Source organism: Rhinoderma darwinii, chromosome 5 (assembly GCF_050947455.1).
Source record: "Rhinoderma darwinii isolate aRhiDar2 chromosome 5, aRhiDar2.hap1, whole genome shotgun sequence".
Classification (NCBI taxonomy): domain Eukaryota; kingdom Metazoa; phylum Chordata; class Amphibia; order Anura; family Rhinodermatidae; genus Rhinoderma; species Rhinoderma darwinii.
In genome coordinates, this window is record NC_134691.1 from 115,323,792 (window position 1) to 115,340,527 (window position 16,736).

At 41.6% G+C, this 16,736-nt stretch overlaps 1 protein-coding gene across 1 annotated transcript in view; it reads left to right on the forward strand.

Moving 5' to 3' along the window:
• Positions 1-14,837, forward strand: part of VAPA (VAMP associated protein A) — a 45,313-nt gene extending 30,476 nt beyond the window's left edge. The window contains exon 6 of the mRNA XM_075826431.1: positions 8,365-14,837. Within this exon, the coding sequence (XP_075682546.1) occupies positions 8,365-8,481 (117 nt within the window). The 3' untranslated portion in view covers positions 8,482-14,837. The remainder of the gene's footprint in view (positions 1-8,364) is intronic.
• The last annotated feature ends 1,899 nt before the right edge of the window (positions 14,838-16,736 follow it).

Genomic DNA, 16,736 nt, shown 5'->3' on the forward strand with positions numbered 1-16,736 from the left:
AACGGCTGTCACACGCCAGTTGATTCCACAGGACCGTGTGAAGGGTCCGTTGAAAAATAGAACCTGTCCTATTTTGTTCCGTTTTCACGGATCCCTCTATAGACACCAGTCCATGGGGATCCGTGAAAACGGGACCTGCGTGGAGGCAACTGATGTGAAAAACGGCAGTTTTTCATGTCCTAGTTTCCCCACGTTGGTCTAAATTCGGCCGGAAGTAGACTAATTGCCTGTAGTGACTTATTGGGCTGCAGATTTTCCTAATGACTTCTGTAAAATAACATATGGGATAACTTCACCAGTTTTCCCTTACAATAGTTTTGTTAAATCTTTCAATGTCCCCATGACCTTGCTGGGCGTCCAGAGCACACCGATAAAAGTTTTATCATAAGAAAAAGAAAGACCTTGCCTGTTTCATTCATTATTAATGATACAAAGAAACTTTATAAGTAAAAAAAGATTTGAGTTACCGCACGCCGTTGTGCTATTAGGCCACATGCTCAAGACGCGTTTTACGTGTGGATTTGCTACATGGATTCTTCTGTGGCAAATCTGCAGCCTTGTACAGTACCAGCATAATAAGGTTTCAAGTAATGTCATCCGCACGTAAACCGGCAGTGCGTATTTTAAAATCTGCAGCACGTCAATTTATCTGGCGTTTCAGTCTCTGAATTGTATCTGACTAGTTTATAAATAAATGCATCATAATCGACAGTATAAAATCCGCGCCTGTTTCTGCATTAAAGTACGCATTTAAAAACGCAATAATAAGTGCAGACTTTACCTGCAGAATTACCTGTTTAGTGCTTACCTGCGGTTTTGATTAGGGTTTTCCGCATCAAATGGCACAATGTGTGGATGTAGCCTTAGTGCTGAGATCACATAGCTGCAGCAGTTGCATCTTCATAAGTAGGAAACGGCCGTCTGTCTCCGCTTTGGGGCAATCCCTACCATTAACTCTGAATGTCCTATTACAGTATTTGAAAATGGATTTTCTAGCCCAGTCAACCTGTTAGGCAATGACCATCACAGTTGTAAAGAACTTCTGCATGCTCAAAAATCGATGCCGTGTGTTCATTTATGATCGTCAAACAGAACAAAGTTCTTTCCATTTCTAAATGGTGTGTAGTAAATAAGATCACTTCCACTTAATATCATGGCTAATGACAAAATGTTACCTAGAAATCCTATTATCAATGTTTAGATCCTCGCTTGCTCACACATATCTTTATAGAGTGAAGAAAACTGTAAATCGTAAGGCCGTATTCACACGAGCATGTTCGGTCCGTGATATACGGTCCGCACATCGGCCGCATTTCCCGGACCAAACCCTCTACAGGCAGCCGGGCTCCTAGCATCCGTTATCTATGACGCTAGGTGTTCCTGCCTCCCCGCAGAACTACTCTCCCGTACTGAAAACATGGTTACAGTACGGGACAGATTTGCCGCAGCGCGGCAGGGACTCCTAGAGTCATAGATAACGATGATGCTAGGAGCCCGGCTCCCTGCAGTGTATTCGGTCCGGGAAATGCAGCCAATATGCGGACCGTATATCACGGACCAAACACGCTCGTTTGAATCCGGCCTAAGACCCAATAAAGCTGAAATAATAAAAAATAAATACAGAACACCTATATTCAAATCCTAACTAGCAAGGAAGCTATGGTGACTTTTTAGATAAAGCTGCATGTACAAGAGGAATAACAATATTTGTGGACATATATGACTTATATGCTGCATTTTTTTATTGCAGTTTTCCCCTCTATTGGCTTGAACTTTAATTCTCAGTTTTCTCTGAGCTAGCAGTTGGAGTCTAAGGCCTCAGGCACACAACCGTAGCCATGTGCACGGCCGTGATTTTCGGGTTGGCCAGCAGCGGAGTGTCACCCGCGAGCCGCCCACAAATCGCGGGTCGTGCACATGGCCGCGTTCATTATTTTCTATGCGCCTGGACCGCAGAACACGGCCGTAATAAGACATGCCCATTCTTTCTGCTGTCCGGGCTCCTGGACCATGCACTGCTACCATGTCTTCTATTCACAACACACATAGGGGAGTAGGATTTTCCTCTTCTATGTTTTTATCACAGATCAGCCACAGTTGGCATCAGCACCAAAAGACGGCTGAAATCAAGCCCTCCCCTTTGATTTCAATGGGGGACAAAGGTGTTTCTTTGTTCTTTTCTTTTCCTAGGTGGCTTTTGGCTGCTCACAGAAAAAAATTAAACTGTTTCCGACCGTTTTTTGCCTGCAATCCTTGCATCAGCTTCAATGGCCGTGGGTGAAAAAGCGCAGGCAGTTTAAAATACGCCTAAAAAAATTCCAGAAGGAATTCTGTGTCATTTTTTTTCTGCTCGCAAAAAACGTAGTGAACAGGGCCTTTTGACTTCGTTCACATCTGCGCTAGGAACCCTGACAGACAACGGAAACCATAGGTTTCCGTTTCCATCACCATTGATTTCAATGGTGACGGATCCAGTCCCAATGGTTTCCGTTTGTCTCAGTTGTGCAAGGGTTCTGTCAATTTGACGGAATCAATAGCAGTCAACTATGGAACATCGGAACGGGACCCTGGCGCAGATGTGAACGAAGCCTTAAATAGTTTTGAGTAATGAAGCCCATTGTTTCAGAACGTGATAAGCAAAAGAGATCCTCCACTCATGCAGCAGACATCAGATTGTCAGTATGTGTCAGATCCTCATGTTTATCTAGCCACTTAAAGGGAATGTGTCGCTAGAAGTTTTTTTTTTTTTTTTTTTTCAGTTAAACAGTTAGTGTATAAATGATTAAACATTTGTTCTAATTTTTTTAATTTTTTCACGAGTCAGGAAATATTATAAATTATATTCTAATTTATAACATTTCCCTGTGCTGGTCACTAGAGGGAGCAATTCCCAAAATTGCAGCATTGGCATGTGGTAAAGCAACCACATTGCTTTATGCTGCAAAATTTGAGAAGACACACTCGCTCTAGTGAGCTCACAGAATCCCCCCTCCCTTATCCTGGCTAGTGCCAGGAGAAAGGAGGGGATTGAATGTTTTTTGAGCGAATACACAGTGTAGTAGGCTTACATACAGTGGTAATCACACAGTAAAACACGAACATACACAGACATAACGTACCTGCTCCTGCCGCCGCCGCTCCCTCAGGTCTGTCCGCTCCATCTACTCCCTCCACTCCTAGTGCTTGCTTCAGAATACATGTTCCGGAAGCCGCGACCGGAAGTAGTAATCTTACAGTCCGGCCGCGGCTTCCGGTCCACAAGAAAATGGCGCCGGATGTCGCTCGGCCGAAGACCTTCCATTTGGACTGTGTGGGAGCGGCGCACGCGCCGTTCCCACACAGACGGCGTACATCATAGTGTACCGTATTCCATGTCTGTGTCGTTAATCAACACATACAGAGATGAAAAAAAAAATGGCAGCCCCCATGGACAAGAAAAAGTTAGAAAATAAAAAAAAGAAACACAAACACACAAATAAATTATATTTTTTTTTTTAATAAAACACTAAAAGCAAATTGATCTAAATATTTTTTTTTCGCGACACCCTTCCTTTAGGGCCCTTTTACACGGGCCAACCATCGGGGATATGAGCGTTTATATGATCGCTTGGTCCCAATCATTGCCCTGTGTAAATAGGGCAACATTCAGTCGCTGAACGAGCAAATGCACGTTCATTGGATGATAGTATAGCTTATGCAGCATAAAATATTATTGTCGGCAGCACATCCCCCTGTGTAAACAGGGAGATGTGCTGCCGACATGATGGAAACGAATGGGGACGAACGATTGTAGTAACAAGTCGGGCCGTGTAAGAGGACCCTTTCATTGTGTGCACCAAGGATTTCTCCTCTACTCGGACACTGGTAGTGTTTCAACTATAGGGAACATACACGCAAGCCTTTTTAATGGGGTTGTTTTTGCAATTTAGTAACTCACTATAACAAATATGTAACAAGCATATCTAGCCACAGTAGCCGCTTCTTCTTTTTTAAAATAAATTAATAATTCTATTTGTGGAATTTAGTTTTGCGTGATCGAACAGAGAAATGTAATATTAAATCGGGGACAACCCTTTTAACTTTCAACTCGATTGTAGCTCTGCTACTGCCGGGAACCAATTTACAGTTAGTGACCAGCTTTAGGTATATTAATATCTCTCCATGTATATGGTATGTAATACCTTGGAATGCTCTGCTCTGACAGCACATCGATGTCTAAATATACTATGCTTGACTAATAAGATATACTTCTTAAAGGGTTTCCATTAGAATTTTTTGGCCCTGTTCACACCGTTTTTTGCAGGCGAAAAAAATTTTGAGCCAGATTTTCACCAGCCTGCACACTCTGCCACGTTCTTTGGCCGTGGCCATTGAACGCTGCGGGCAAAAACCGCTGCAAAAACCGCTTTCTATGGGCGTTTCAGTCACTGACCTCCCATTGACATCAATGGGAGGTCAGTGACGGAAACACCCATAGAAAGGGCATGACGCTTTCTCCCGCCAGTGTGTTGTTTTTTCTTTTGTTTTTTTTTCCCGCTTTCGGGCAAAAAAAAAAAGCCTATGCCTCCCATTGAAATCAATGGGAGGCGGTTTTAGCCCTTTTAGGCATGGTTTCCGTGTGGAAAAAAAACAGCCAAAAAACTCAGTGTAAACACCCCCTTTTGGCTTTCACTGATACAATGTGCAAGGAGTAGCTTTACAACAGTATAAGCGTATATTAGTTTGCGTAACTATATTTATGATTCAATTTTATCTTATTCTGCTTATGGTGGTTTTAATTTAGTATTTCTTATTATTTAACATTTTTTAACATCTACACATGCTGCCAGGGTCAGGGAGGACTGAAACGTTGAGTATAGGATATCACATTTTTAGATAGTTGTCCACAGAACATGCGTTCAACCAAGAGCTATCTTCCATGACTTCCCAAAACATGCGTGCTTGGCCGATTGTGCATGTAGAAAAGCCACTGACAGACACTAGTTTTCAGTAGATCCTCTTAAAGGAATATTAAACCTAGAAGTGAATGATAAAAGTAAACAGGAGATATATTTGCCCTTGGCTATTTGCAGGATTTTCTACATGTTTCTGAAGCAAGCAGTCTTGTAGAAATCCTGCAGAGAACAGAGGGCTTAGTCTTCTGCTGATCTATTGCATTTTCGGCTGGGGCTTAGCCAAGAGGGTGGGGCTTGATAATAATTTTGTTCTACTGCTGACAGGACAGAGGGGGGGGGGGTCTCCTGCTCCAGCCAGTTGCCTTACAGAAATACACAGGATGGTTAGGAGTAGAAGGGGGTCATGGCTGAGCTCCTGAGACACACACAAAAGATTTCTTTGTTTCTTCGATTTAACTGTAATATGAGACACATGGGCTCAAAGGAGAGGAGAAGATAAATAGAGGAAGTGCTGGGTTATATTTTTTTTTTGTGCATTTTTTTATGCTTAGTGTTCCTTTAAATTTATAGTGTCTTTAGCTAGCTACAGTTTCATTATACAAAACTACACAAACAGGACTTGTGTCTCGCCTCTGTTTTTAAGAATAACAAATACATGAACTTTTCATTAACACAGACTTTCCGCATTGCAGAACGAATTTGCGGCATTGCGGATTAATTGTTATCTTAGGTTACATTCACACGACTGAAAAACGGCCATGTGACAGCTGTTTTTGTAATGGCCGTCACACGGCCGTTTTCAGAACAATACAGTTCTATGGGTGTACTCACACAGCCGGTTTTGTTAACTGCCCGTGAACGCTGGCCATCAAAAAAATAGGACATGTCCTATTTTCGGCTGTTTTGATGGCCCCACGGCTCCTATAGAAGGAAACGAGCCTTGTAACGGCTGGTAAAAACTGATCATGGCCGAGGTTTTCCTGTATACATCTGCTTTGAGCACTGAGCCCAGGGAAGCCCCTTACAGCACTGTCCATATATGGACAGTTATGTTGGGCTTTCAACTATGGAGCCCCGGCCAGAGCATCGCAAGTTCTCTGGCCGGGGACTCCAATCTTGTAGATGGCACACCCGTGCCTGAAGATAGCAACACCCCCATCCCTGGAGATTGCGCCACTGTAGCTCCCTGTAGGCGTGGAAATCCCAGCCCTCTCTGGCAGGGGATTCCGCTCCTGGTGACTCCACCTGGCATCACTATCCATATATGGACAGTGAGGTCAAGGAGTTACTCTTGGAGCAGAATCCCCGGCCCGCTCTGGCAGGGGATTCCGCTCTCCTAACGTCACGGTCCATATATGGACAGACACGTCAGGGGCTCCGTCTATGAGCGGAATACTCTGTCTTGGGAAAACCCTTGACGTCCCTGCCCATATGTGGACAGTGAAGCCAGCAGCTACCTCTAGGAGTGGGATTCCTCTCCTACACGGAGCTACAGTAGCGCTATCTACATGGGCGTAGTTGCAGTCTACAGCAGGGCGTAGTTGCCGTCTACAGCAGGGCGTAGGTGCTGTCACTAGGTGGGCACTGGCACTATATCTACAGTGGGCACTGGTGTTTTCAGAGGGTTTGGACAATAAAACCAACAAATTTAAATCCATCAGTTTTATTTAACGGACATTAAAAACGGACAGACGGACTGGAAATGGATGAAAATTTGGAGACGCACGGATGCAAAATGGCCATGAAAAACTGACCGTTCGGTTTTTAATGTCCGTTTTGTTCACTGTCGTGTGAATGTAGCCTTAGGCCTTATTCACACGGCCGTTTACAGAACAATGATGTACTATGGGTGTGTGACGTCATCTCGCCACCGTAGCAGATCCCGTGAAGACGAGAGACGACACCTGAAGACGAGCTATATCGGTGAGTATCATCACGTTGCCGCAGATCCCAAGAAGACGAGAGGCCTTACCTGAAGAAGACAGCGCTGCATCGGTGAGCATGTAGGGCATTCATGTCGTGCTGTGTGGCATCATCTACATCGGGCTGGGTGGCGTATGCAGACGGGGCTGGGTGGCGTATGCAGACTTTTTTTTAGATACAGCTAACTATAAAGTTACACCAACCACACTGACTGACCTGTTTATTAAAAGAAAAATAAAGCTTAAAGGGTAACTAAGCATTCAACAAACTTCTGACTTGTCAGAAGTTTTGATTGGTGGGGATCCGAGCACTGAGACCCACTCCAATCGCTAAAACGAAGCTGCAGAAGTGCTCGTGTGCGCGCTGAGCCGCTTCGTTTCTATTCGGCTTTTTCCAGAATGCCGATGTAGCGGAGTACAAGTTCATAGACATTCTATTGAGCATGTACTCCGATACATTGATTTGCAGAAAAAGCCGAACAGAAACGAAGCGGCTCACATGAGCACTTCTGCCACTTTTTTTCAAGCGATTGGTAGGGGTCTCAGTGCTACATGTCACTGACATGTCAAATTTGTTTAACGTTTTAGTTACACTTTAATTTTTAAAAATTGGATACCTTTTGAGTATTAGTGTAGATATAAGGTGTAGCTAATGCTAAGGTACACATATTTGGTATCACTACAATAGTAATGATCTATATACTTGCTTGTGAACTTGCTTATGGAGTTTGACTGTAGAAAAAAAAAATTTTGGGATTTTTCTCTAATACAAATCACATGCAAATACTGATGTACCACAAATTATTACCTAAAATGTGTAAAGTTCCTGTTACATGGTCTGATATGGGCCGTGAAAACGAACGCCAATCAACGAGACAGCTCGTTGATCGGCACTCCTTTCACACAAAGCAATGCATGGGGACGAGCAATCGTTAATGAGCGCTCGTCCCCATACATTTCCATCATGTCAGCAATAATATTCTATGTTGCATAAACTATATGATCAGCCGATGAATGTGCATTTGCTCATTCATCGGCTGATCATTGCCTTGTTTTCGTAGGGTTTAGGGCAATGATCGGGAACGAGAGTTCACATGAAAGCATGTTTGCCCGATCATTGGCCCGTGTAATAGGACATTTAGGCTCTGTTTACAGTGGTGTTTGGTAAGTAAAGAACAACTCATGGGCTTCTGCTAAAAGCCCATTAACACGGGCCAATGATTGGACGAATAAGTGTTGCCCATCATTGTCCTGTGTAAACAGGGCAACGATCAGCCGATGAATTAACAAATGGTCGCATCTTTTATGCAACCCTAAAAATCATCTTTGTGGATAGCACAAATCCTTATGTAAACGGGATGTGCTGCCGACAGACTGTATGGGGCCCCAAAGATCCTTCGCCCCCATGCAGTTTGCATCAGCCCTTTTTAAAGGGCCTTTAAACAAGCAACAATCGACCCGTTATTGGCGCTCATTATGGTGGGCAGAAATCTGCTCGTGTAAACCAGTCTTTAGAGTGGGAATTGATCACTATTTCTTTCTTTCAGGACGAGAGGAGGAAGGGCAGAGGAATGCTGAAAGATCAAGGCAACCCCATCCCATCACTTCTTGTCGTTATTGCAGCAATTTTCATTGGTTTCTTTTTAGGAAAATTCATCTTGTAAATTAAGGCATGAAGTGCTTTCATTTTTTATTATTTTCCTTCTTTTTCCTCCCTTTCCCGCCAGAAAGTTGTTTAGCTGCCATGTCCGTTTGTGTACAGCAGCATATGGGCATCACCCGTCTCACAATTCAAATGAAAAGTTTAATAACAAAAAAACTGTTTGGCGATGGGACTAAAGTGTGTGTTCATACGTCGGCACCAAGACTCTTGTCACACATTCAGTCCTTTTATGAGGAAGAAAACTGTAATCAAATCTATTTGTGGTTTTAATAAGTTTGAAGATCCTGTTTTGTATGTTATTTTAATTGTTTTAAATTTTCTGTTTACTTTCTGCAACAAGGGTTCCTTAGATTGCTAATCTCATTCAGGTATAAGATCGAGGTATCCTGGGATGGTGTCTTTTCAATGTAAATGCTAAATCCTTTATTTTGCAATGTATATGTGATGGCAGTTCAAATTCTCTGTGTGAGGCAGTTTTCCTTTTGTCTCCTCCACTGAACGTTATCAAAAATCGGAGAAAAAAAATCTTACGTTTTCTATTCTACAGACATGTAAACGCTATCCAGCAGAAAGACAGTTCAGTGGATTGCGCTGATTTTGGTACTTGTAACAACTGGCTTTCTTTGTGTCTATGACCGTCACTTCTATAGGTGCAATGAAAGCTTGTGAAGAGCCGATCAGTATTAAATCGGGTACGCTGTTCCCACCCCTTCTCATTCTACACGTACAGGAAGCTATTCTCCATAGGTTGCACCTGCATGATTTGGGGTAATTTTTAGCAGGTATTTACATAGCCATATGGATTATAGGGCACCTGTCACTATGAAAGACGGTTTTTTTTTTAAACCAAACTTTTGAGGCCTATTGATAGGATATGCCATAAATGCTTAATGGGTTTGGGTCCAAGCAAATCCTGACAACAGGGGTCCCATGTCCCCAAATTGCAGAGGAGAACTGGCTGCACAGGCACTCTCCATTATACTCAGCATGCTCCGCTGTTTTGATATCTCCAATAAAAATATAACAGAGACGGCTCATGCATGCACAGCTATCGCTCCACTGTAAACAAGGAATATAGGACCCCTGTTCTTGGGATTGCCAGTGGTCCTAATGATTAGACCCCAAATCGTTCACGCTTTTATTGACCTATCCAATCAATATGCCATCAAAGTTTGTGGTGGGGAAAAAAACCCTATTGATATAGGACATCTGTAAGACGTTCATAAAGGCAAACTAGATGTTTCATTTATACACCCCTCTCGGTACTTCAGATTGGCTGACAGAGAAGTCACATATAATCTCTTCCTTGCCCTAGAGTAGAATTGGGACTGGCTGGGAGCTCTCTGAAAGGCAACACACAATGTCCATATAGCGCACACAAAATTTGAGACGCTCCTATCGGCACTCTATTGTAAGGGGTTTGTCCTAGTGATAGATACCCTGTGGTATTTGTAATTTCAGAATCTCCCTACTCTGAATCTCTTTGACATGGAACAAATCCGTCTGGTCAGATATAGTCTAAATGGAGTTGTGTGATGTTCCTTTAACATTTTTAGTTTTTTTTTTTTTCTATAGTCTGAAAACTGCTGCAATATTTCTTGTATGGTGAATGAGTTCTGTTCTCACTGATTTTTATATGTTTATCGATGCACATGTTAATTTGAAGAAAGGATAATGACATCACCAATTAGAAAGTTAGAAACACTACAACTCCTTCTTGCCTCTGTAATCCAGTGTTTTGTTTGTTTTTTTACTTTGTAACTCTACATGCTGCTTATTAAGTTTCCTGGCCTAATTTTGACTTCTTATTGTGTGGGGTATGTGCCTTTTTTCCCCTTTTTGTCCAGCTGTTTCCCTTCATGTTGTGTATCTTAAGAAATATTGCGTAGTAAACATTTCTCCTGGAGAATACAGTGAGTCATCTGCAAATGGGAACATGAAGGTTTCAAGCTGGTTGTTTTTTTTTTTTTGTATCATTTTGTTTTATATACTTTTTACCCTTTCATGTACACTAACCTATGGACATCACATTTCAGGAGATGGTGTTTCCTGCCATTTTCAGCTAATTGTGCATTTTTGATAGATTAATAGCAAATGGACCAGGCGAGCTAAAGAAATAGATGACGTCTACAGCAGTTATTGTTAAGCATACAGTTGTTTAGCAGAGTTTAAGTCTAAATGTTTGCAGCAAACTATTTAATAAAAGGTTTGATACAGAATTTCAGACTTTGCTTTGATGTCCTTCACATTTATGAAAGCCTCTGCCTACTATATATATTTGACTGTTATAAATGCTGGTAAGCTAAAATCCAGCTGGCCAAGTGTATCCTCAATAATATCATTGTCCCTTATTAGGCCCGTGGTGGGTAACTGGCGGACCAGGGGACCTTGAAAGCTGTCACTGAAGTTCTCGGCTTCCCTTATTCATTTGTGTGGTATACAGTACACGGCTCTGTCGTACATACACTGTTGTGTCCTACCTACCCATACATTGCTCTTTAAAACAATGCTTTTTACATCCAGGATGTCTTGTTTTTTTGGGGGTTTTTTTATGGACATTATCAATGCGGAGTTTAAATGGTGGAAATCCAATTATAGACTTAACCTAACAAGATATGGAAAAATATGACTACACCCCCTCAGCTGTGTCTATTTGTTCCATAGACTGCAGTGGAGCCTGACCCCATATATGCAACCACCTCCCTACTGAGTACGGGCAATATTCAGTGTAACCCTTAGATGAAGTCAAGCGCTGCACCTGTGATAGCGTTGACCCGCTACTCTTTAAGGCATTGGAATAGTCCTTCCAGTTGTATTGAATTATACTTTCTGATGGGAATCCTCTTGATCAAAAAAATCTTTGCCCACAGAAAAATTTTCTTTCCATAAAGCCAAATAAATGTATGTAAGTGCAATATGAATAATCTGCTGTCTTTCGTGGCGTGCATGCACATAGTAGTCTTCCAAATTAGTAAGCAATTATTTGTTCTTTTGTTAGGAGGATTAAACAAATCCTTTTTTTTTTTTTTGGTCCCTCTTCTCCGTGCAGATTTTATCCATATATGAGGGGGAGCAACTTAAATAGAATACCTCGTTCTGCTTCTAGTAACTTTTTCGCAACCAATGTGTTTTTTTTATTGCCTCTGTTTTGACGTTCCCTGTTTACGCACAATTAGCTGGGATTTGTTTTCTTTTACTTTAGCTATTAAAACGGTTTGGCCCTTCGGTACAGAATCAAGACATTTCATATTTCATCTGATGATTTCTTCGTTTTGGTACATTTAGCCACAAAATCTTGGATTATTGGAAACTTTTAAAATACATGAGATAAATTGGAAATCTCATAAGTCCATATCTTTAAGGTAAAGAATGGAATAGTGGCATGTGGGAAAATAGAAATATTGAAGTGTCTTATGACTAAACTACGCTCATTTCAACACCATTTTAATTGAAGTAAATTCAAAATTTAATTTCTAAAATTCAAGTATTTTCTGTTGAACGCATTTATTCAAATCACTCAAGAGCCAAGGAAGGTGAGATTGGGAAGTTGTTTGGGGTCTTCACAATGAACAGTTGTACCTTAGCTGTTCCAACCTGCTATCGAGGGAACACTGGTCAGAGTAGCTACTTTAACATGGGGCAGACACCGGTAACCACAGTATTTCATCCATGTCATAGTGGGGAAAGGGACAGTTCTACACTGGGGATATACAAAGCTCACCAATCTCTTCTTCTTGGACCATTGTAACTTGTGAGTTGGATATTGGGGTTAAAGACCTCCATTCCTCATATCTATTTTTTTTATTTTATTTTTTTTGAGCTTTGAGTAAAGTTGATCTGTGAAGGGCATTGTCAGTTTGTTCATGAAAAACCAAAACTGTAAAAATGATCAAATATTGATGTTCTGCACATTAAATGTTGAAATTTGTAGTTTTAAAGCGATCTGGATAGCAATCACTCTATTTTTTATTGCTGCATTGTTTTTATTCTAAATGGCCTACTTAAGCCACTTTTAGTCTTTTACAAATAATATTACTGTCAACGAATTTCTCGGTTTTTGGCACGACCGATAATCCATTCTGACAAGATATATAATACGCCTATCCCTAGTTGATCCTATTGTTACCTACCAGACCCCTAATGATTAGCAGTGCCAGAGGTATCTGGCAGCAGCTACTCCATAGAAATTGACAGCACCTTTTGGTGGAGCCAAACATGCATGTTGGTATGAGGGATCTGGGGTGATATTTGCTGACCCTATACAATGTGTATAGTGAACTTTAACGTCTTTAAAGGGAATGTGTCGCTAGATTTTTTTTTTATTTTTAGTTTTAACAGTTCGTATATACATGATTAGACATTGTCTTATTTTTTTTTATTTTTTCACAAGTCAGGAAATATAAATTAGATTCTAATTTATAACATTTCCCTTTGCTGGTCACTAGAGGGAGCTATCTCCAAAATTGCAGCATTGGCATGTGGTAAAGCAACCACATTGCTTTATGCTGCAAAATTGGTGTAGACACACACGCTCTAGTGAGCTCACAGAATCCCCCCTCCCTTAGCCTGGCTAGTGCCAGGAGAAAGGATGGGATTGAATATTCAAACCTACTACACTGTGTGCCGCCATTTTTTGAGCGAATGCACAGTGTAGTAGGCTTACATACAGTGGTAATCACACAGTGAAACACAAACAAATACAGACATAACTTACCTGCTCCTGCCGCCGCCGCTCCCTTCGCTCCGTCCGCTCACTCCGCTCCTAGTACTTGCTTCTAATCACATGTCCGGAAGCCGCGACCGGAAGTAGTCATCTTACTGTCCGGCCGCGGCTTCCGGTCCACATGAAAATGGCGCCGGATGTCGCTCGGCCGAAGACCTTCCTTTTGGACTGTGTGGGAGCGGCGCATGCGCCGTTCCCACACAGACGGCGTACACCATAGTGAATGGAACGGCTCCCGTACGCATTCTCTATGGGGATGTATGTGCCGTATTCCATCTCTGTATGTGTCGTTAATCGACACATACAGAGATGAAAAAAAAAATTGCAGTCCCCATAGTGAAGTAAAAGTTAGAAAAAATAAAGTAAAACACAAACACAACAAAATAAATTTTAATAACACACTAAAATCCAATTTATATATAAAAAAAAAATAATTTGCGACACCCGTTCTTTAAAGTAACGTTGGGAAGTTGTTTTTAAATTCTAACAATTCGAAAGGATCTGTCGACAATCTAAAGTGTTATGTGGGAAGCCCATAACTGGATTTTAATCCCTTGTTTCCCTGCTAGGTGTATGCGAGATACCTGGTTCTGCTAGTCTCACTCCCCCTATTGAAACAATATGCCCATTTTGCAAAGCTGAAGGGGCATTTTTATAGGTCGAGGAGGATAGCTGTTGGTCCATTGACCATCCAACCAACTGCAATCTTTTCTGGATGGCCAGCTGGTAATGAAGATGCCTCGATGAAGTAGAAGTGCATGTACTATAAGAACATAAGGCAAATCCTTATAAAATTATTTCATAATTTAACAGACATTCAATCCTGTCTGTGTAATTACTTAGTCCTTACTTTCAGAAGAATGTTCTTTTACCCACCTACTACTAAGAAGCCTCTGCGGTCTTGTACTCCACTGCAGACAACTTCTAATCATACATGTTGGAAATATAGGTGCCCTTGTGATCATTGAGGGGAATTGCGCTTTACTGTAGATATTTTGTGCAGAGAAAAGCCAGCTGAGGGATAGTGACAAGTGTAAATGCATTTGAGTAGCAAGGATGAATTCTATATTGGTTGACCGTTTAAATTGAACACCACACCGTCCACGCTGCATAGTACCATGTTCATATGTGTGCTGTAAAAGGAAGCGTTGCTGCTAGGACACAGTGTTCATCCATGTGGCTTCTCTTTTTTTATTTAATTTTTTCCCTTTTATGTAAATAACCAAACTGGCAGCCCTACTATATTATAGACTTCTGGTCTTACTATCATACCTTAAAGAAGAACCATTTCACAGAGCAATGGAAGACTTTGTCTTAAAATATGTATTGTAATGATTTACGTATTTCCATTTATTTGCCATTTCAGGAATACTGTCGTATGCACAATTTGGTTTACTGATTTGTTATCATCCCTGCGGTCCCATGTGGGGATTTTGCTTAAATTTAGTGCAAAATTGCATCAGTCTTTCATTGGGTGCTGTCAAATTTTGGACTGTTCCTTGAGTCATAGTGGTCCTCTTTAATGTTGTATATAAAATGTAATGCTCAGAATATTTTGCTATCAGCAGTGTCTTTGGAAGAAGTCAACCGTACTAAATTATGAAATCTGGATTAAACTGTCTTTGTTCCTTCAATGTCTTCCTTTGTCTTATTTCTTGTTTAGTAATATAACATTTCAGTAGGACATCATTATCTAGGAGACCTTGGCTTCGTTTTTATTTTCTGATTGCATTTGCTTTTTGTATGGTGTTCTATAGCCGAGTTCCTAAACTCCGGCACTCTTGTACCTCCAGCAGGTCATGTTTTCTGGATTTCCTTAAAGGGAACCTGTCACATTGAGCATGTTGTGCTATTTTCAGGCAGCATGTTAAAGTGCAGGAGGAGCTGAACCGATTGATATATAGTTGTGTGAGAAAAAATGGAGTATTAGAATTTATCCATTTAAATTCCTGTTTACCGTGGGCTAAAGACTTCAGGGGGCGGTCCAACTTAACGATTGAATGACCGCCTTCCCTGCAATTAGTGTCCATAAAGAAGTAGTTGTCAATCACTAAGACTGCCCACTGGACTCTTTAGTTCACATTGAGCAGCGATTTAAATAAACAAATTACAGGATATCCTGAACCATAGATCAATCTGTTCCGTTCCACCTGCTCTATAACATGCCTGCAGATTGGACTGCATGTGACAGGTTCTCTTTAATATTGCATAAGTATCAAGCATGAGAGGCTCACAATGAGCCGAAATGTTGCATGTGGCATTAAACAGAATAATTTTTTCACTCATTTGGTTGTACTGCACTTTCCTCTATCTACGTTAAAGGGTCATTGGACTGATCTAGGAAGTGTGCACCCACCCCAGTTGTGTCCAGTGCTGCTGATCTATACCTATGCCCCTGATATGCAGTTTTCAAACTTTCCCCTGTGGGTATGACCCTTCCAGTAATACATGCTGGATATGAGTGCTATGTGTTTAGGATGCTTCTGTCTTTACGAGCTCTCATGTACAAGCACAGCTTCATTCTTAGGCTGGGTTCACACGAGCACATTAACGTCCGTAATGGACGGAGGTATTTCGGCCGGAAGTCCCGGACCGAACTCAGTGCAGGGAGCCGGGCTCCTAGCATCGTAGTTATGTACGACGCTAGGAGTCCCTGCCTCTCCGTGGAACTACTGTCCCGTACTGAAAACATGATTACAGTACGGGACAGTAGTTCCATGGAGAGGCCGGGACTCCTAGCGTCGTACATAACTACGATGCTAGGAGCCCGGCTCCCTGCACTGAGTTCGGTCCGGGACTTCCGGCCGAAATACGTCCGTCCATTACGGACGTTAATGTGCTCCTGTGAACCCAGCCTTATACTGCTTTCCCCTTCTAGAGGTGCTTATACAGCCCACGTGTGATATTCTCTCCTGCGCAAATATGTGCAGTCATTGATGCAGCTTCTGTGATTAACCCCTCACTAACCTTATATCTACTGGGTTCTATCCTCCATGATACAGTTTACTCTGATGTGTACAACCTTCTCTCCTATCTGGAGAGTAAAGGGTGAAAGCAGATGATGCCTGGACAGGAGCCGTATAGTTGTCCTATCTACAGTAGTGTTAAAAAAAAAATAATAGCAGTCCAACATCATTAACCTGATAAATCAATGTTTTTGGTAGAAGTGAAATTTCCCCATACAAGTAAATTATTTGCCAAGTGTAGTAGAAAACAACCATAGCCATCAATTAAACCATGCCAGTCATTCTGAGCAACTGAAAGGGGCTTGTTCAAAATAATAGCAGTGAGCAGTTATGTTGGTGAAGTCATTCATTCTGTGGAATAACAGGTGTCAATTTTAGCCTTTATTTAAGGTAGGAGGGTGGCAAATGTTGCACATGTTGGTTATAGTGCATTTCATTCTGAAATACTGGGAAAAAATCGGTCGTTCCAGACATTGTTCTGATGAAAAATGTACTTTGATTAGAGAGGGAAAAACATAGAGAAGTCCAGCAAATTACAGCTCCGCTAAAATGATCTCAAATGCCTTG